This window comes from Oryzias latipes, chromosome 22 (assembly GCF_002234675.1).
Source record: "Oryzias latipes chromosome 22, ASM223467v1".
Lineage (NCBI taxonomy): Eukaryota > Metazoa > Chordata > Actinopteri > Beloniformes > Adrianichthyidae > Oryzias > Oryzias latipes.
This window is the reverse complement of record NC_019880.2, coordinates 8,025,722-8,045,963: the sequence shown is the minus strand read 5'-3', so window position 1 is coordinate 8,045,963 and position 20,242 is coordinate 8,025,722. Positions and strand designations below refer to the sequence as shown.

At 40.2% G+C, this 20,242-nt stretch overlaps 1 protein-coding gene and 1 long non-coding RNA gene across 2 annotated transcripts; one reads left to right on the top strand and one right to left on the bottom strand.

Annotated features, from left to right (window-relative positions):
- Nucleotides 1–1,421: 1,421 nt before the first annotated feature.
- LOC100529176 (Col10a1) lies at nucleotides 1,422–5,568 on the bottom strand. The gene is given in 3 exon segments (NM_001201509.1): nucleotides 1,422–3,451; nucleotides 5,106–5,223; nucleotides 5,530–5,568. Coding segments are annotated over 2 exon segments (1,932 nt in total). The 5' UTR covers nucleotides 5,209–5,223; nucleotides 5,530–5,568; the 3' UTR covers nucleotides 1,422–1,622.
- Nucleotides 5,569–11,257: 5,689 nt separating this feature from the next.
- Nucleotides 11,258–20,020, top strand: LOC110017536. Its single transcript, XR_002292963.2, has 3 exons — nucleotides 11,258–11,459; nucleotides 18,523–18,559; nucleotides 19,552–20,020. It is a non-coding gene; the product is annotated as an uncharacterized LOC110017536 (long non-coding RNA).
- The last annotated feature ends 222 nt before the right edge of the window (nucleotides 20,021–20,242 follow it).

The following is a 20,242-nucleotide window of genomic DNA, read 5'->3' as shown; positions in this document are numbered from 1 at the left end:
CATCATTTTGTCCTCATTGTGTCTTGGGTTTCCATGCAGGCATGCTGCACTTTGGTGAGTAGCCACACCATTTTTAAGGACCCCCCTCTTTGTCTTCAGTGTTGGCTCATCTTGTGTGATTAAGTTTTCTGTGCTGTTATCCTGGCATTAGTTTGAGTTTCATGCATTTTCCCCATCATATGTGGTGCGTTTTGTTAATAAATTCTTGGGACTCACCTGAGCTTGTGGTTCGTCCCCACATCTGGTTCCAAGGTCACTATAAAAACACAAAGTATTCTTTCTTGGCGTAGTGGTTATTTATCTGTTTTATTTTGCATTTGAGATCAATTTGTGGTTTGGTGTCCCACCCTAGAATACAATAATTGTCAAGCTTGGGATTGAAACTACCAACCAAATGATTGTCTGACAGCATTCAAGCAACTGAAATTTTTAATTTAAAACTTATTTTATCATTTCCATCTATCACTTAATTTTATTTTTGTGTTTTTGTATTTTATTACCAATATTTTAAGTATTGGTAAGTAAGTAGGTGTCTTCTCTATTGGAGACATTTTCTTTTGGTGTTTGTTTTCTTAATGTCACAGACTTTCTGTTCTGACACAAAAATGTTAGGATTCTCTTTATTGGATTGCTCAGTGTGTTCTTTCTTTCCACCTTTATCTTTCCACCTTTATCCACCTTTGCCATGGTAGGGAGAACACGTCAATGTAAGGGTGGGATCATCTAAGATAGCACTAGGGTTAACATGGCTTCTCTTGTGTATGTTCGCCAGCGTCGGTGCTTAGTTTCAGGTACACATTGTAATTTTTAATTTTTATTTTTCCTTTTTGATATTTTGATTTGTTTGAATTCGTTGTCCTTTGTTTTTTACATATCAACAAGTGACCATTTTTAAAGAGCTTGGAAAGATTTTTTTTTTTTTTTTTTTTTTTTTTACAAATGTTTGATTTTAGTCATTTTCTATGAAACCCATTTGAGTGTAACCTAAGAGCAACATTTTTTCTTCTTACAAAAGACATGTGAAACAAATTGGGTCTTAAGACAACTTTTATTTGGTCATTATGTTTGACATGACAGAATGCATGTTCAGGGATATAACAACATTGCTGTCAATCAGTTTGTTTGCATAGCAGTATCCAGGTGACTTTTTCATTATAACAGTTTGACCTTTTTTTTTCACAACATTTTCAAGTCACATTTGGTTTCATTGTGTTTAAAAAGAAAAACAAAACCAAAACAACAAAAAAGGAGAAAACCAAGTTGTTGGTTGAAACAAAACAGACAATAAAACACCAGTTTAAGTCAGTATAAAAGGAGCAATGTTTAAAAGAATAAAAGGACACAACACAAGTATAACACCTCAATTTCACATGCTGTCTCCGTTACAAAAGGTCACCGGAAGATTGCTTGTTTGCTTCCCCCCATCCCTGATCATTTGCTTTCATAAATTAGTTTTCCTTCTGTTGAGCACCTTTTTCTTGTAGTTTTCAAGTTGAGATGCTACTATTCCTTAAAGAACTGCCTGTCTATTGGAGAATAGGGAGGGTCAGAGAGTTTACTTTGAGGAATAGATTGCAAAATTAGTTGGTTTGGCTTTTGGAACCTGATGCGTGATCAACCTATCACGTTGAAGCAATCAGGAACCCAGAGAAAGTGCAGTGGACATTCTCAGCAGCAAAGACACCATTGGCCTCATCATCAGGGATCTGGATGTAGACTGTGTCCTGCACATCAAGCAAGAGGACAGCACTGCCAGACATCTGGTCCAGGAAGCCTTTGTTGTACTCACTATAGGTGAACACAATGGGCTGACCATTCTTGTACAAAGCCACCAGGGCATGATTTCCATTTACATGGATACCGTAAGAGAAATAATAAACACCTGGAACTTGGCAAGTGAAGATGCCGGTCTCAGGGTCATAGTGATTCTCAGCATTGTACACAATCTGGTCGAACTTAATGGGGCTGCCAGCAGGGGGGTAGGGATTGGCTAGAGCTGCTGTGAAAGCAGACATGGGGGACTTGACCATAACTTCGCTCATTCCAAAGCCTTTCTCAAATGCAACCTCACCAGGAGGTCCAGGGGGTCCAGGGGGACCAGCAGGGCCAGGTTCTCCGTCTGTCCCAGGCTCACCGGGCACACCAGGGGGACCCTGAGGTCCAGGAAGACCCTTAGCAGCCAAACCAGCAGGACCAGGAGCACCAGGGAGACCTGGGTGTCCCTTGAGGCCAGCAGGACCTGAAGGACCCTGTGGGCCAGAAGGCCCTCTGGGACCAGGAGCACCATCAGATCCAGGGGAACCAGGCTCACCTTGACGGCCAGGGTGACCTTTTGGTCCAGCGGGACCTGGAATACCTGGAGCACCTGGGGTACCTGGGGCACCTGTGTGACCTTTGTCACCTTGTGGTCCAGTAGCCCCTCTGGATCCAGGAGGACCAGCTGCACCTGGATAGCCTTGCTTGCCAGGAAAACCCTGAGCTCCTTGATCACCCTTATGCCCCTTAAGCCCCTGAGGTCCAGTAGCACCTGTGTCACCTTTAGGCCCAACAGCACCAGGCTGGCCTGGGAAACCTCTTTCACCTTGAGGCCCTGTAGGACCAGTAGGACCAGTTGCACCAGTAGCACCAGTATATCCTGTTGGACCCTGCTCACCCTTAGCACCTGTAGCACCTGGACTACCGGAAGCTCCCCTCTCTCCCTTCTCTCCATTTACTCCTGGTTTTCCATATCCTGGCACACCTGGGGAACCAGGGGCTCCAGCAGGTCCCTGATGACCTTTTGGTCCAGCAGAACCAGGCAGACCTGGAGCACCATTCTCACCTGGTTTACCTGGAAGACCTACCCCAGGGGCACCAGTGTGTCCCTTAGGTCCCTGAGGTCCCATGGGGCCAGGGGCACCATCAAGACCTGGACTTCCTGGCTTTCCTGATTCACCTGGTGCTCCTGGTTTTCCTGGCCTTCCAATTCCAGCTGCACCTGGTGCTCCTGGTGGGCCCATAGGTCCCTGAGCTCCAGTCTCACCCTGAGGTCCTGGAGCTCCTACCCCTCTATCACCCTTAGGACCTGGCAATCCAGGCACACCTGGATGTCCTTTGAGACCAGGTTCTCCTCTTGGTCCAACTGATCCAGGAAGACCAGCAGGTCCAGGCTTTCCGGTGGCAGACAACCCTGCAGGTCCTGGGATTCCTGGAGATCCTGGTTGTCCTCTTGGCCCCTGTGGACCAGTGGCTCCAGTCTCCCCTCTTTCACCATTTGCTCCAGGAAAGCCAGGCTTTCCAGGTCCACCTGGAGATCCTGGCTTACCAGCAATTGATCGGCCAGGAGGTCCAGGAGGCCCAGGAGGTCCTTGGGGCCCAGGCTCACCAAAGCCATTCTCTCCTGGGGGACCTGGTGGGCCAGGAGGCCCCTCAGCTCCAGGCTCTCCTGGAATACCTGGTTCACCTGCCACCACTATAAAGAGTAGAAAGAAAACATCATTACAAAACAAAAAACTAAAGAGAGTTCAATTAAAAATTAGTTGCATTGTGAATTTGCTAGTTTTATTTTATTTTAAATTAAATTAAATTGGAATGGCTGTTCAGGGGATCCCTAATGTTAGTGAATATTACATGTAGAAGCAAACATTCAAAATGAAAAATCAAAAACAAACTCGTTTTTTTGTAAGTCATAAGAGTTCCTTAAGTCTGTGTCAAAGTCCTATCAAACTTTGTTGCTAGGCAACAGGGCTGCTTAGTCCTGAAATGCTAAAGGAAATGAATGGTTCAAGTTACTTGCACCTGCTTCTGTACGTCACTGTTTTAGAAAAAAAAAATGGAGACCATTTAGTGGTCCATACCACTTTATCCTTTCCAGCGGGGGGATTTTTGGAGCATCACTGATTCAGCTTTAAACTCACAGATTGAACTCATTTTTAAGGAAAACCCTTCAAAATAAAATGCAATCAGTGGATGCAACTCTAATCTAATTTGATCCATCTTTTTAAAAAGGCATCTAATTGTAGAAAAGTATATTCAGAGATAAAACAATTAAGTAAAGACAGTTTTCATCTTGTTTTTTTATTTTTCCTATTTAAAGTGCAGATTAAAAAGCCAATTTTAACTCACTTTGAACTAGTACATCTACAATAGAGAGAGAGCTTTTATTATCTGCTGCCTTAATGTGGTCACATGTGCGAGTGTAAAAGACTGTGTTTGGTTAAGTCTGGTTCAGTTTGGGTACAGTCAAACAGATGTTTCTACTTCTGCGTTAAGCGGGCACACCCTGGCAACCCACACTCCTGGGTGACTGGACTCTAATTGTCAGTGTCAAACTAAAAATAATGCTCTAACAACCACATTCCTGAGTAAATGTGAAAAAAAGGCTGATTCGCACAAACTAAACACTTTATAATTCAATTGCATAGTAGCAAAGACACAAAACCACACCATAACCCATGAGATTAGAGAGTACACTGAATACTTGTTTGCAGATTCTTAATAAAAGATGTCTATTTTTTATGGTTTTTAAAAAGCAAAGCTCAAAATGCAGTTTTTTGAGTTACCATGAATTCTTTGATTCTGAAACAAAGACAGGGACAAGGAGCTAACATTAAACTAACATTTAACATTTAACTACACTAAAAATGCAAAAGCAACTGAAATGTTTGACAAAACTATCTGTAGTTTTTAACTTTAAACATTTTTAAAATGAAAATCAAGAGCACAGAATGCAGAATATATAGATTATAGTGTGAATAGTGGGATAAGTGTCAGTCCACTTGGAAACAGAATAGACTGACAACACAAGATCTGAATGGATTCTGTGATTGGAGAAGCTGGAGAGCTTTGAAAGCCAGTTAAAATGCGAGGTTGCACTGGAGCAAAGCAGCGTTGAGTTTTAAAGTTTAGTGCTGCATGCTGTAGCCAGCATCCACCCTGCTGCTTCTAATCATGCTATACTGGCCACAGGAAAGCTTCTCACTCAAGAACTAAAGATGCAACAAGATTTGTAAAAAGAAAAATATCATTTTATGGAGAGACCTGACAAACATTTGATGTTTTAGGAACTACTGTCAGCTTTGTTTGTGTTTGAAAGTGCGTGTGCAAGGAGTCTGCATTTTTCTTACTCTGGCTCTTCACAGGGAACACCTTCTTCACCACATATCCCTTTCCATGGGCTGCTGCAGAGGCCACAATGAGGAGGAGGATGCTTGCAACTCGTACGTCCATCTTGCAAGGTCAGATCTGTTTGGAGAAGACAACTGCAGTCAGTTTGAAAGTCTTAAAAATGAAGCTCGTGGAGTTTAGATTCTTGTCTTGTTTCATTCTCAGCTTACTGTTCGCCAAAATTTAAACAAATCAGCAGAGAATGAGTAAAGAGAGCATATATGATGTGAGTTTTCTACGTCAGACTAAATCCTAAAGTTTTCTCTGAATATTATGAAAATTTCAACAATTTTTTTCCCCAGAAATGCGCTAAAGAGCAAATCCTCAATCTCAAATACAGCGTGCAAACAAAACTGTTTAGAGCAAATCAGAAAAGAGACATACCAGCATCCAAAGAGAAGAAACACCAAATCTTCCCAGCACCAGTCAGCTTCTGGTGCTTCTCTATATCCTTAGGGTAGGAGCACAACTGAGAATATGCTGATCTTCAGTGCTGTGACCTGGGCTTTTATACCATATCTAACCCTCACATCATTAAAAAAAGCACCCACCACACTAGTACCTCCCTCCTCAGAGTTAGGGTGTAATTAGCAGGCAGATCTGCCCAAAGCAGGCATGTCACATCAGGGTGCCCTCATGCTTTGAAATATCAGACACATGATTATCACTTACTTTTCCCTGTTTTAGAATGAGGAGTCATTCAAAGCAATATAACACTGTTTCACCCTTATCTTTCCAGTTCCAGTTCCCTTTGGTATTTTTTTTACATGATGTATAGTTAAAAATGTAGTTAAATTGCACCTTTTACACATCAAATATTTAAATATGAATCTGTTTTAAACTTGCCAATAAAAATGCAACAAAGGAAGTTGTGGAAACAATTTTCCGTTGATGAGATATGTTGAGGCTTTTATTTGCCTGAACAGAATTATCATTCCTAAATTTTGTGGAAAACGCTTAACATTTGTTTTTCTAATATGTTTTATTGCCATTATTTGGTGTGGAGAACAAAGAAGATTTAAATACATCTTTTTTTGTGTGCATATTAATAATTTTAACTGAAATGATGTTACATTTTGTTTTAGATGTGGATAAAATATCCAAATAAGGAGAAGCTGGAAAAGACTTATTGACTTGTTTAAATCAGGGATTTCTCATGATGCTGTTTTCATGTCCAAACACTAGAGGGTAGGTTTCTACCAACGCATGGCTGCCCCTCATGTAGTGATGTTTCTCTGCTGCTCATGAGAAACGGCCCTGTGGTCATGTTTTATTTTAGGCTCCATCAATGCATAAACATCGTCAGAGGTTTCATGTCTATTCCTGCAATTAAAGCAGCGTGCTGTCGTGACATTTTATTCCATCAATCAGCTCTGTCCTCCAGAGCTGCCCCGCCTCTCCCTCTACCTTTCCTTGCTTACATTAAACTCTTCCAACTGTAATTTCTCAGTTTCACCCCAGCCGCATAGGAAATGCATACACCCAAATAATCACATGTTCTCAAACACACAAGGAGCCATAAACTGATGTGTAGCGTAGTCTCTGACCCATCTCACAAACCCCTGTATCCATTTTGTACACATAATGTAAATCCACCATACTGGTGACATTTTCCAAATAACTGTGGGATTCACTTATTCAGCACGTGACTGTCACAGGCGTCTTTAACCGCAAGTTTAATTAAAGATTGTACAACATTGCCCCCCCCTTTTTATGAAATTAGACCAAATTATCTGCAATTTTCTAAAGTGCTACCTTGCCTGACAGTACTTAATCATGTTTGGCAGGCGCTGCTTAAGTTCTCTCTTCATGTGAAAATGAGTAAAAAAATGTCACATGACCTTTAGTTTGACATTTCAGAGTTAGGTCCTGTCACCTGAAGCTAGGAGATCTTGGGAGTTCAGAGCATCTCATCAGATATGTCACTCCTTGTGAAGGAGATACAGAATGAAATCAGTGTAGTTGAATAATGAATAGAACATGATTGGTCTAGCTTTGACTGTTTTAATCAAGAGTGAGTTGCTTTTCTATTTTAGTTAAATTGCTGGTGAGTGCTACATCGGTATGCCAGCAGTTTTTGTATTTTTGCACCCTTTTGATATGTTTTTTAAAGACCTATTTAGGTTCGTGTCCTGAGGAGAGGCCAACTTTGGGAGCTTTGGAAGAAATAACAGAGAAAGAGAGGGTGGAGATTGTAATATGTTTATAGACTCGGATGATTTCAGTTATTTATTTATTTTTAAATATGGTTAAACCACAGCAAAAGAGGTTCTCCGTTTTTAGTTCCATGATCTGAGAACAACAATTCATGTCTTTGTGCTGTAAAATACAAAAAAACAACGGCAACCTGCAACTACATGCACAGAAAAGCTCATGATGATCCTTGGAAGCAGAATGTACTTTGGCCCTAGGAAGACTTAAATTACCAGTGTAATTTGGATGTTGTTTATAACTTCTCAACAAATGTTGTATTTTCTCAACACCCCGCTGCAATTATTTAAGAGGGACTGTGTCCCTCTGCTGACAGAACCGAATTGAAGACTGTGAAAGTAAACGGCAGGACTCTTTCTGCTCGTTTCAGCGCCGCCACAGCTTGATGTGGCCAGCAAGCCTCATCGTAATAACCTTCAGAAATGAGAGTGACAGTCTTAAAAGCCAGTGATGTCGCTCAGCTCCTCCATTTCTCTTTAAAATGTGTTGTTTTATGTCACTATATACCCCTGACATACAACATTTAATGCTTTTAATGACTTTACTTAAGCAAGTTTATGGGTAATTACAAACGCACACCCAAAGTCACTGAGTGCAGACAAACGCTGAGAAGCCTCCTGTTTCAGGCTCACACTTACTCATTTTATATGTGGGTTATGTGACAGCCCCAGTTTGTGGTGACTCAAGTTCACTCACTTAATTAATACGCTTCTTGGAACATGAATAAATAAATCACTTTTTCGGGGATGATGTGAGAAACTTTAAGCTTTTTCTCAGCATTTTTTGCGGATCAACAATATTTATGCAGGTGTGCTTGTGTTTACATCAATTTAAGCTACTTATGTATTTATGCGATAGGGTTGAAGTTGTTTTTGGTGTAATTAAGCTAAATGCACATATGTGTTTAGCTCCTCTTGGTCCGTTTCTCCTTCTGTGACATTCTTGTGAAACAGTTTGGTTCTATTTTGCCACAGATTATCTATAAATTGTCTCAAGAGGATATGAATTAGTCAGGTGACTCCTTAAGGCCACTCTCTGAGTTTTTGTGTTAAATCCAGAAATTACCCAGAACTCCAACCAATGGAGCTGATTTGTGGGGTTGATGGTCTTCAAAGACTCTTTTCTGGTGTTGGGCCATCTGAGTCTGCAAGGTCTCTGCTGGTCAAAAATTATTTTTAAAAAGTAGGCTACACGTAATTGCCCATTTAAAAAAAAAGAAGTATTATTTTACATTAAAAACGTAATATTCTTCAGGGTCTAATCTTTTTTCATTTATTATATCCACATGATTCAGCTGCTGACAGTTTTGTACATGTTTGGCATTCAATCATGTTTAAGATAACTCGTGTTGACAGGCTCCATAAAATCTCCGTTGAATCCACAAAGCAGACTGCTTTGTTCTGTAAGCAGCAGAGGCAAACAGTTGACTATCAGATCTATAAATCAAGATCTGATCAGCAAAAGACACTGAATGTGACATGTAGGCTTCCCACCCTGTGACTGGATAAGAACTCCTGATCCACGAGGAGTTCCCCTAATTGAGCTATTTTCATCTGGGCATCAACCTGACTCTGGCACTGCTTTGTGCTTTATTTTGTATGTCCATAACTACACCCAAGTCTAGTGTTGCTATTCAGGGCTATTTCTTGACATTTAAACTCATAAACAAAAAATAAACAATAAATGAAATGAGTGGACAGACAACGTTGTTACCATTAGCCTCTAATGTTACAGAAAATGAGCAGCTGATGGAAACGAAACACACAGGTGAGCCACACAGCGGAGACATTTGTTTTTCAAAATAAAGCAGGGCCAAAGAAGAAGGTGGTGTAGAGGATCTGTGTTGGTGAGCAGACATTTGACTTTTGTTTTTTACATTGAAATGTACTGAGCAGTGAGCAGGTGCATTATGGGAATTTACATCTTGGTTTTAGTGTTAATCAGAAAATAAAAGCTTTGTCGATGGCAGGAACCCAATAAGCTGAAAGGCTTGGTGGCAGAAACATAAACATTTACTAAATATTCTAAAACACGACAAATTTCATGGAGAAAGAGTTGATATAGCAGATGACCGTAAGGAATAACTGAAAATTTGACAACTACAAAGGCTGAGGACAATCAATAGAAATAAAGAGAGCTGTGGATGACTGTTGAAATTGAGTATTCACAGCAGACAATTTAAAACAAAACACACAAAAAAAAAAAAAAAAAAAAAACGAACTGCAGTGCAACTCACGGTCAAAGAGTGATTTTAGTTTGCTGCAGCGGCACCGTTTGATTTGTGCATTTTTGAAAAAGCTCAAAACAACACAAGTTACTTTGGAATTATAATTAATACGTTCAAAATTGTAGTCTTTTTGTCAATAGTACCCTGGGGGTATAAAGCTTCTTCCAGTCCTGTTTGATCAGTTTCTATTATGATATTGTCAGCAACATTTGACAGGTCCATAAGTTCACCTGAACTCCTGAAAAATCAAATCTTGTAACTGATCCCATTCATTAATTCATTCATTCATTCATTCATTCATTCATTCATTCATTAATTCATTCATTCATTCATTCATTCATTCATTCATTCATTCATTCATTCATTCATTCATTCATCTTCTTCCGTTTTGTCGCTTTCGGGGTCACGGGGCTGCCGGAGCCTATCCTGGCCACTTGTGGGCGAAGGCAGGGGGCAGCCTGGACAGGTTGCCAGTCTGTCGCAGGGCCACAAATCACACACCCATTCATTCTCACACTAACACCTATGGACAATTTAGAGTGGCCAATTAACCTATGAAGCATGTTTTTGGGCGGTGGGAGGAAGCTGGAGACCCCGGAGAAAATCCACGCATTAACTGTAACTGATCCCAGATCTGACAAATAACAAGTGTTTTGCTAACCTTGCAAGTGAACCCTGGCACAGTTCGGTGGAAGAGTGAATGGACTTTGAGCATCCAGCAGACCAGCGAGTGGAACTGACCCAAAGGTTATTGATGTAAGTATTATGGATTTTGAGTAAGGAACAAAATGAAACCAAACACACTAAAAACTCCTTAGTTAAAAAATAACCCAAGTTGGGTTGTTTCAAACCCAACTCTCAACTCCATTGATTATTAAGAAGAGACTAACGTTTTATTTGAGGTCAGGAAAAAAATCATAAATTAGGTTCAAATGAAACCAACGTAACCCCCCAAAAATACTATTGCTCCAAAAAGTGATGCAAAAACATGAACAACCCAAGAATCTGCCGTGTTTAAGGAGTGTATGAATCTAAAAAAAGGGCAAATCCAGAAAAGATTTGAAAGAATTGAGAGAATTTAAAGCTCACAAATGTTTGCTAAGTCTTGGAATTTACAACTTAATTGTTAAAGTTCCTTCATATGTTTTAATTGTCTAATATTCGTAAAGACTTTCTTTCACTTTACAAAAAAATAATAAAGTCCTGTTTATTGTTGATCTATTAAAAAGTTAGTCAATTCTAAATGTTTTTTAAATGATTACAGGTTGGCATTTACATCCCATATCTGAAATGTCAAATTGAATCTCTTTGATAATTCTTTGGAGTTCTTTTTTGTGCTCATACTCATAAGTCTTTGTTTGAAGCCTGAATTCCAGGAATGACACATTAACAAATGGATTGAGACAAACTATGAGTATTTTTTGTCCATAGTTCCAATACATAAAAGTTCAAGTAAAGTATGTCTTTTTTTTTTTGCTCAAATTTTTTTTGTTTATGACTAAAACAGTAAAAAGGAGGAACAGGAAAACAAGCATGGGAAGCCATGACTGGGCAAACTTTTTCCAGCTGTCCCTTCTGCGATTGGCTCTATAAGATTAAACCCTCTGCTTTGTACATAACAACTGGCCATAGATTTGACAAAGCTCCCTCGGGAGCACTTCTGGACGGCGTTGCTGGCAGTGTCAGAGATGTTTGTGCCTGTGCTCTACAATGATAACAGTGTTGCAGGGAAGGTTTTTGCATTTTGTCTGTTTTTGCTCACTCCACTGCCCAGGAACTGGTGTTTCTGGTTTCTTTGCCATGCTGACCGAGGCTCAACCCACACCCAAGAGAAGAACATAATTGGTGGTTGATGTAAAAAGACCCAACCGAGCACGTGAGTTAAGCAAAAGCTAAAGATACACCATCACTGCTTGGATACAAATTTAATGTTTCAATAAACTCGGCGGACCACTAAGAACTACTTTAAACTTTATGAATGGCAGACTTGATGGGGGCCCTTGAGAGTGATTGGTGGGTAAATTACAGAGTCTTGAAAACAAACATGGACCCAAATGGAGTCGGAAGTGTAAAAGTAACTGAAAAATCAGGCCTGGTGTCTGGGAGGTCACAAGTTTGCCTGGAAAGGGAAGAAAATAGGGGGATGACTGAGAAAGCAACAGCTCCCAGGCATTACAAGTTCACAAGAAAACCATGACGAGCTGATAAGCTACCATTAATAACCTTCTTTGTGCCTTAGAGTTTCTTTAATTGTACAAACTCATGAAATTTGCTGTGCAATTAGACCGATAAGCTGAAAAATAGCTGGAAATTTGCACTCGTCGGCTGCGTCAGCCGAAACAAGTGCCGCTATATCTGATTTGATGGTTTGTGTTTCTGTGGTCAGCTGGAAGTTTATTTCAGGGAAGATCTGACGCAGCTGTTGGTTGGACGTATCTTTCTTTGTCTTGCTTCAGGGGAGATCAGACCTTAAGAGCTTCAGTGGCCAGTTTTACTTTGAAGCAATCACCAGTGAATTTAGTGCAAAGCTGCACACATGGACATAAGTACATAAGTGAAATGAGATGCAGGAATATTTTTCCACTAGTTATAATCTAGTTTGTTCAGAGCTTGCCTTTCTTTAGTTTTGGCTTTTTAGATCCAGCTAAAATGAAACGAGCTTTTCAAGTCTTTTACAAAATTAAATCCTCTTTAAAACCCAAAGTGACACAAAAAGCTTATTTGTGAAAAAAAATACGCTGTGTGGGCCATGAGTTCCTTGCCCCAACAGGGAGTGGAAAGGGGGTTGGGATTGCTCCATGTTAGCAGTGCGGCCCACAACTCAGAGGTTAAGATGTCCTAGAAACAACACATGATTTTTGATTTAGGCTAAAAACAGCATATTAAAAAAAGACCCACAGGGAACACTTTTACAGTAGATCAAATGTAGGTCAATGTAGGTGGTAGAGGACTGTACTGAGCAACTATAACACACCTGCTACATAGAGCTGAGACAATTTTCAGGTAGTACTACCTTTGTTACTTTACATCCACCAATTTGCAGTCAAGAAAAGCTGTCAGTGAGAGAAGAGAAGCGTAAAAGACAAAAAATTTTCAGTCAGGCAAATTTATGCCTGGCGTCTCCCTTTATAATTATCTTTTGACTGAATTTTCACACAGTTGGATTGCTGTCTAGTAATGACAGATTTTCTGCCTGTAAACACAAAGCGATAACCCAGAAACAATGTTAACTCAACACAATGTCACCCCCCTTTTGCTGAGAGACTGTTTGATTTGCATCAGATTGATTTGCGGAGAGACGGGACAAGTGTAATTTCTGCGTGCTATACTTGGCGTAGACCATGTCTGCCTCAAAACAGCCATTGGAGCTGAATGGTCAATTAAAACCCACAACAGTGACATTTGTTTGTATGTGAATCTACAGTACAGTCATGTCCACATGAGAATGGACTTTATCGCACAGTCTCCAAAACAATGCTGAAGCAGAGGCTTCACCCAATGTGGCTTGGAGGCTTGTTGTACTGGCTGATGGCCAGTGTGTGGGTTGATGTAGCTTGGACCAGAAGGCCCGGAAAAATAGGACTCATTCCACACATATTATATAATATATTTAAACACTATCATTTCTCTAGACTTGCTTCTGATGCTTCCCTGAAATGCCAAAAATGCTTGGAAAATTAGTTTTAACTATAGAATTACAAAAAGAGAGCTCTGGTCAAAAGATTCTGTGTAGGGTTACTATAAAAATGGGAATCTGCTGCCTTCATGGCATTAGACTTTATTGTATTACTATAAAAACTTAGGGCCTGAAACTCCTTAATTTAGCTTCTACAGTACTTGAAATTATAAACATAAGACAGGAAAAATGTTTCTCTATTACTGCTGCAAATAGATTGTCACATTTGATGTGTCCAATTACTGTACATGAGATCTAGACCCTTGTGCTATCCCAGGCACTTTAACGTTGGGAGTTGGGTCATCTAGACCCACTAGACAGTGCGCTGAACTTTTTGTCTTCAATGATTTGTGATCTTCACTGGTGTTCATGGATTACATGAAATCTTTCCACCTTTATCATGGTAGGGAGAACACGTAAAAGTAAGGGTGGGGTCATCTAAGATAGCACAAGGGTTAAAGCAATTCAGTTGACACTTTTTCTCAAGACAGATGGCAGCGTGTTGGGGCCAGACATCATAGTAGGGACGTAGGAAAAAATATTGCAATATTTCATTTGGCGAGACTTGTATTGATTTAAAATGCAGTCAAGACGATATTTATTTCATCATTTATGAGCGTCCTTCAGGGTCAGACTCTTGTTTTCCACTTAAAGTCACAACTGTTAGAGTGATTGGTGGGTAAATTACAGTTTTGAAAGATGTGTCATGATACGTATTGCATCGCCAGACTCTTGCCAATACACACCCCTTGTCAATACACACCCCTTGTCGTCAGTGATTGGTCCTAGTAGTTATGAGTCAACATTTCTATGGCAACCACTGCCCTAATCAGGAGTGAGCTTGTTGAAAGCCCACATCCCTACCACTTGAAAGCAGACTTAGGAGAATCTGTCAACCAAATGTTTTAAACATTCAGCGCCGGACCACCTACTTTTATTGAGGTATCTGATTGGTCCGTTCATAGCTTAAATAACTTGAACTACAGAAAAATAAGAAAAGAGATTAGGACTAGCAAACTCATGTTAAAAAACAGGTTGCAGAGAAAGAATGGTTATTCAGATTAATAAAAAGACTGAGTAATAGCTGGATTTTTCTCTATAGATGTCTATGGGAGTTTGGCTTTTTGGGACCAGTGTGCACTTCCTGTTGGGAAGTGCTGCTGATAAAATGACAAAACACTGCATTGTTGCCTATTTTACTTTTACACTTGCATTGTTTATTATATTTCAAAGAAGGCAGTGGTTCAAATCCTGGCTGGGACCATTCTGTGTGAAGTTTCATGTTCTCCCTGTGCATGGGTTTTCTCTAGTCACTTCGGTTTCCTCCCACAGTCCAAAAACAAGCTTCATGGGTTGATTGATTACTCTAAGTTGTCCCTAGGTGTGTCTATGGGTGTGTGGCCCTGTGACAGGCTGGTGACTTATCTAGGGTGTAGCCCACCTTCGCCCAACAGTAGCCAGGTTAGGCTCTGGCAACCCTGCGACCCTAAAAGGTATAAGAAGATGGATGGATGAATGGATGGATGAATGGATGGATGAATGGATGGAATATTGCAGTCCCCTACACACAGATGACAATCATCTGTCAACTACACTATTGCTTCTTAGCTTACTTGATGATTTTCAAAAGTCTGTTTTCTCATTACTCAGATGTGTTTGTTGGCAATTGCTCCTATTTAGCAGCCATTTTGGATCCTCCATGTCATCACAGACTCAGATCAGAAAAAGAACAGATTGCCCTTCCTCTTTTTTTTAACTCCATGGTTTAAACCCAAGTCTGTGATAGACTTGTTGTGAACAAAGGTTCCACTCTGTCTTTGTTTAGAGAAGAATAAACACATTGTTTCTGTTGCTTTGGTCTGCATTTTCATTTAAAATTTTCTTCAGTGTTTTTCACCACTTGTGATGTATCCATGGCAACTGCTGGAATTGATGAGTAAGGGCACAGAATGTACTTCAATAGTAAATACACGCGAAAGTGTCAAATTGTGCACTTGTCCTCACGGTCCTCACGTGTCGTCTTTTGGTAGTTATTTTTCAGCTCATTTTATTTTTACTCAGTTTATTAAATAGAACTCTCCATCAACCTGCATTTGGCTCCATGAGAAACCACTCATTTGTGACATGACCGTTTAGTTTCTTTTGCCGTTTTAAAAATGACCATGCAGAGACCAGGCTCGCTTTAGATGTTATTTTCTGTTGATTCATGGTAATCCACAAGCACAACAGCCTCCAGGAATAAATCTAAAGGGCGACACATGGAGTAGAGTTTACCCCATATGGTTTGCTTGTTCATCACTTGCTTCCCACTAAGTTTGTTCAAGGTGTTGACAAATGCAAACTTCAGATTTGAACAATATTTGGAAGAGGCTTGCTAAAGATGGAGGGAAAAAAAGCATCTTTGGGACGTGGGTTTGTCTGGAGCCTCACATGGAATTTAAAGGTGAACATGGGGAGTAGTGTAACACAGCATGGTTCTGGAGGTTTTCTTGCCTACTACGTATCTTTTGATCGCTTGAAAAACTACTGAGTGTTATACCTGTCTGACCACAGCTATAAAAAATGTCCATGACATTCAGAAATATCAAAGGTCAGGACAAGCTAAATCTCATTCTTAGCATTCACCGTGAAAGGCTTTTGACACAGTGACTGGCCTTTTGAGTTCTTAGTGATGCTGTGAAGGCATAAGCTATTTTAATTTCTTGTTTCTACAAAGAAATGTCATGGTTTAGCAGACCTCAAAAGAAGCCATTAGACCTGTATTTGTATGAAATGAGCTGGTAAAATCTGTTTTTTTTGAGCATGAAACTTCGTAGTTCAGCTTGTGTGAACATTTGGAATTCACCAGCTGGGAGCTTTTTCCTAAACTTGTTACAAACTCACAATAAAGCTCAAAAGAACGAACAACTAAAATGCATGAAACCATGATTGCAAAGATTACCAAAGATTCATTATTCTTTATTGAATATAAACAATATTAAAATATGACCATGGTACACTTCATTGCAAACTTCTCGACACGTGAGGGAATAATGACTGCTTCCAGGTGGTCTGCACGGAAAACGCTGCAACGCCGAACAAAGAGTTTATTATTTTGATGAGCCAACAGTTTTACTGTGGAGACTTCACTTTTTACTGGGAGGGCTCGTCCCACCTCGAATACAGCCAAGGAGTCTTAAACAGGGCGCGGGGTGAGTCATTGTGCTCTGTAATTTCAGCACACTGCAGCTATCTTAAGTGACCACGGCTGTAGACCTGTTAACCAGCCTGATCCACATGTAAAACTTTCCTTTCCTCTTAACATGATAATTATAATGTTGCTTCCCAGAGCTCCCTCCCTCAATTGCAGCATGTATAGTTTTGACAGCAATGGTAGCCTACTGAAAGAACTTTCTAGGGACCTGGTGTCTATTCTGGGTCTCTGACCTTATTTCCCGGCAAGGAACCTTTGCTAATCTCTTTTATTGTTCCGGTAGAAAAGCTCCCATTTTCCCTTCTCCTACTTAATGCAAAGACTGTGAATACTATTTTCCATTGCCAAGGACTTTACTTTAACTGCACATTTATGAACTTTTCTTCTTCTAAAACTGACTTTGAGCTGTTCTCTTGAGACTATGCAGGGTGGACTGCTCTTTAAAATTGCTTTTTTTTTCCATTTTCTATTTGCACTTCCATATTTGAAACAAAACCCCCAAATCTGGAAGTTTGAGGTCTGGTGGTGAAGGAAGAGAGAATTACAGCTCTAATAGCAGTTCACTTCCTTTGCCTCCTCTGTTGACATTGGACTAGCCTTTTTTTGGTCAGGTTGCAACAGCTTGTATTTGGATGAAACTGTGGTTGTAGCTGCTGCTTGGATCCCATTGTGTTCCAGACAGACAGGTGGTCTGGAAAGTCTTGCAGAAGTGTTTAAACGGTAGCAGCTTTCTCAAGTGGCTGTCCAATAAAAGTACAGAATATATTCATCAAACACATTTGCACAGTGGTGGAAACCCTCCACACTACTGACTGAGGTGCCTTTCAGCAAGCCGGGCATCTTTTTAATCCCAAAGAAGTTCTTTTTTGTGCGGAAACAGACACAGAATTTAAGTGAAAGTTTCTCAAAGTGAGGCATCCTGTGGGATCTGGCTGCATTGGTGCTTCCCTTTCTCCACAGAATAACAATACCTGCTTCTCTTGCTTTGTAAAATTTCACTAGAAAATCCCAAACCTTACACATTTAGATATATGTAAGCCCATTTGTATTTTAAGTCAATCAATCTGGAATGTTCAGACATTGTTTTAAGACATGGTCAAATGTTAAATAGAGGGTTGACCTTTGGGTTGTGGAAGATCGTAGAAAGGAGTGGCCCAATCTTAAAGGACCTATATCATGCAAAATCCACTTTTTTGAGCTTTGAAGTGTATTATAATGTTTATTCATGACAAAAAACAACCCCATTTGTATTTTGCTCCATTCATCCATCTCTGAACATTCCTCTAAAACCCTGCTCTCTAAGCACCAGCTTCAAGGATTCCTGCACCTTCCTCCTCTACAGATACAGCGAACTCAAAACTTCAAGAGTCAGTTGCCACTCGTTACCGCGACAGTTACCCAGTAAAACGAGCGGGTTCTCACATTGTGACGTGGATTAGAGAGGATCAGCCCCTTCCAGGAAGAGTCTGCGCTGTCTGCACCGCCCCCAGACCAACACACACACACAAACCCACTTTCACTGTGGAGCTAGCTGTGATCTGCAAAACGCTTTCACTTTATATGCACATCCATCTTTTCAAAAGTTCTGATGTTTTTTGTTTTCATGGGTGAAATGCAGACACGATGCCGATGCCGACTAGGTTGACATCATGAAATGGGCAGTACCCACAATGAGCAAAAGGCAGAGATTGAGCCATCTTTATTCTGGGTGGGAAAATGTGCTGCGAAACTGACTGTTTCATTAAAAACATCCTTCTTTAGTGTGCCAAAGGTAATTAGTTGTCACATATATGGATATAGTATACTATAGTATACTAGTATAGTATACTCTGAAAGGCTTAAGAATGGCATAACATAGGCCCTTTAAGTGGAGCAAAGGTGTGCACGCACAAGTGATGCTGTCGTACACTGACCCCATTGTATTACTCTAGTTGTTAATATGTGCGATTACTGGCTCCTTACTGACTTTGTGAATGTCTGTGCATGGGGTGGAGGTAAGTAAGTGTCCATAGACAACTGTTGGATGCCCACACAAACTGCAGTCTGATTGTCTAATCTTCTCATTTCTAGAAGTCTGGCTGGGATGCAAGGAACGCGCTCTTATCAGGTGAGCAGCACAAAACGGGCTCCTTGTGCAGTACGTAGGTCTTAGTGGGGTTAAAATAAAATAAAATCATAAGTATAAGTGTTCGCCATGAACTGTCACTCGCAACATTCCCGTAAATGAAAACATTCATGAACATTTTCTATCAATAGGTTCAATGAGCACTTTTGTCGTCATTAACAGCTGAAAGAGATGACCAGTTTGGGGAGAGTAGCTATATGTCGCCCCAACCCCAGCTGAGAACAAAGGATGCCTAATGACCCGAACCATGCAGTTTAAGTAGACAACACTATCCGGTTTCAGGTCTGACTCCTCCCCCATGAGCACATATAAACCAGCTCTTTTACAAGCTCCTGTATTTCAGAATTGGCAAAGCCTTTTGAATAAGAAACGTCTTCAACTTTAAAACCAAGTCCAGGTGAAAACCTTTAAACCTACTACTATTCTACTGGTAATGTTAGGTTGTGGTTTTGAGAGGCTGTAAGGTAGCAGGAGAGCGTGTAAACAGATGGTTGATGGGAAGGAGGTGGGTTCACTCCGTGTGAACAGTCCCGTTCATACCTCAGAGGTGAATTTCTAAAGAACTACTGTCGCTCTACAGAAATTATGTCATAGAAAATGACACAGGTTTTTTGGTTTTGGCTAAAATTGGCATAATTTTAATAAAAAGACGAGTGGGAAGACTTTATCAATAAATCAAAAGATGATTGGGACTTACAAGAGTGTGGCCTTTAAATGTACTTTGTATTTTCCCTAAGCATGCAAAATTAACATTTATATTGGGAGTTGTCAAAGTTCTCTGACTACAAAAAAGATGGGAGCACAGAAAGACTAGCAAAGGTGCTACCTTCTGTTTTAGAGAATTCCCTTTATATTTCTCTGTGGACACTGCATAAACAACAACATTAGCAAACCTTAGGTTTCTGATCACACTTGCTGGATGCATTTTTCTCCTCTTTTTGTTGGTTAGATGCAAATTCACTTTCATTTTATAGGTGCAGTGTGAAACCCCTCTGCTGAGCCTAAAACCACTCATACCTCAGTGACAAGTGGTTGGAAATCAAGTTAATTATATTCCACAGCACTACACATGCAGTCTGTAAGCTGTATTCACCTACTATTATCTGTCTTAACCTTCATGACTTTGAAACACCCTCTCCAAATTAAAGGTCGGAAATGTGTCAAAACCTGACATTATGAGTCCTGGTGTTTTTATTTTTATTTAGTGCGAGTGTGTCTCGCCTCTGTCAGCCTGGACTTGTTTGACTCCCCCGTCTCCATCTCGGAGATTAGTTTAAGCAGTTTTGGAAGCTCATGATTGAGTGCCGGGACGTTTTCAGTCTTTTGTCAGATCAAAAACAAAAAATGTCAAGATGGCCTGAGGATAAAGAAACAAAACGGGTGTTCAAACAGAAGTTCAAAAACCTTATTTTTCAAAGCAGACTTTGGAAGGTAGTTTTAAAATTGTATTTCACACCACAACCACTGCAAATGATAATGTTTTAGTATTTTGTGAAGGTTAGGTTTTCCATTTTTAGTTTTTTTATTAGGTAATTTTTATTTTATGAACCAGAGATCTTCTATCATCAAAACCAGCTTATATTCAAATAGCAAGCAAGACAAGCACGAAACCAAATACTCTGTGTTGAAAAACATCTTTTTTATGGCAAAATGTGCATTTTCTTT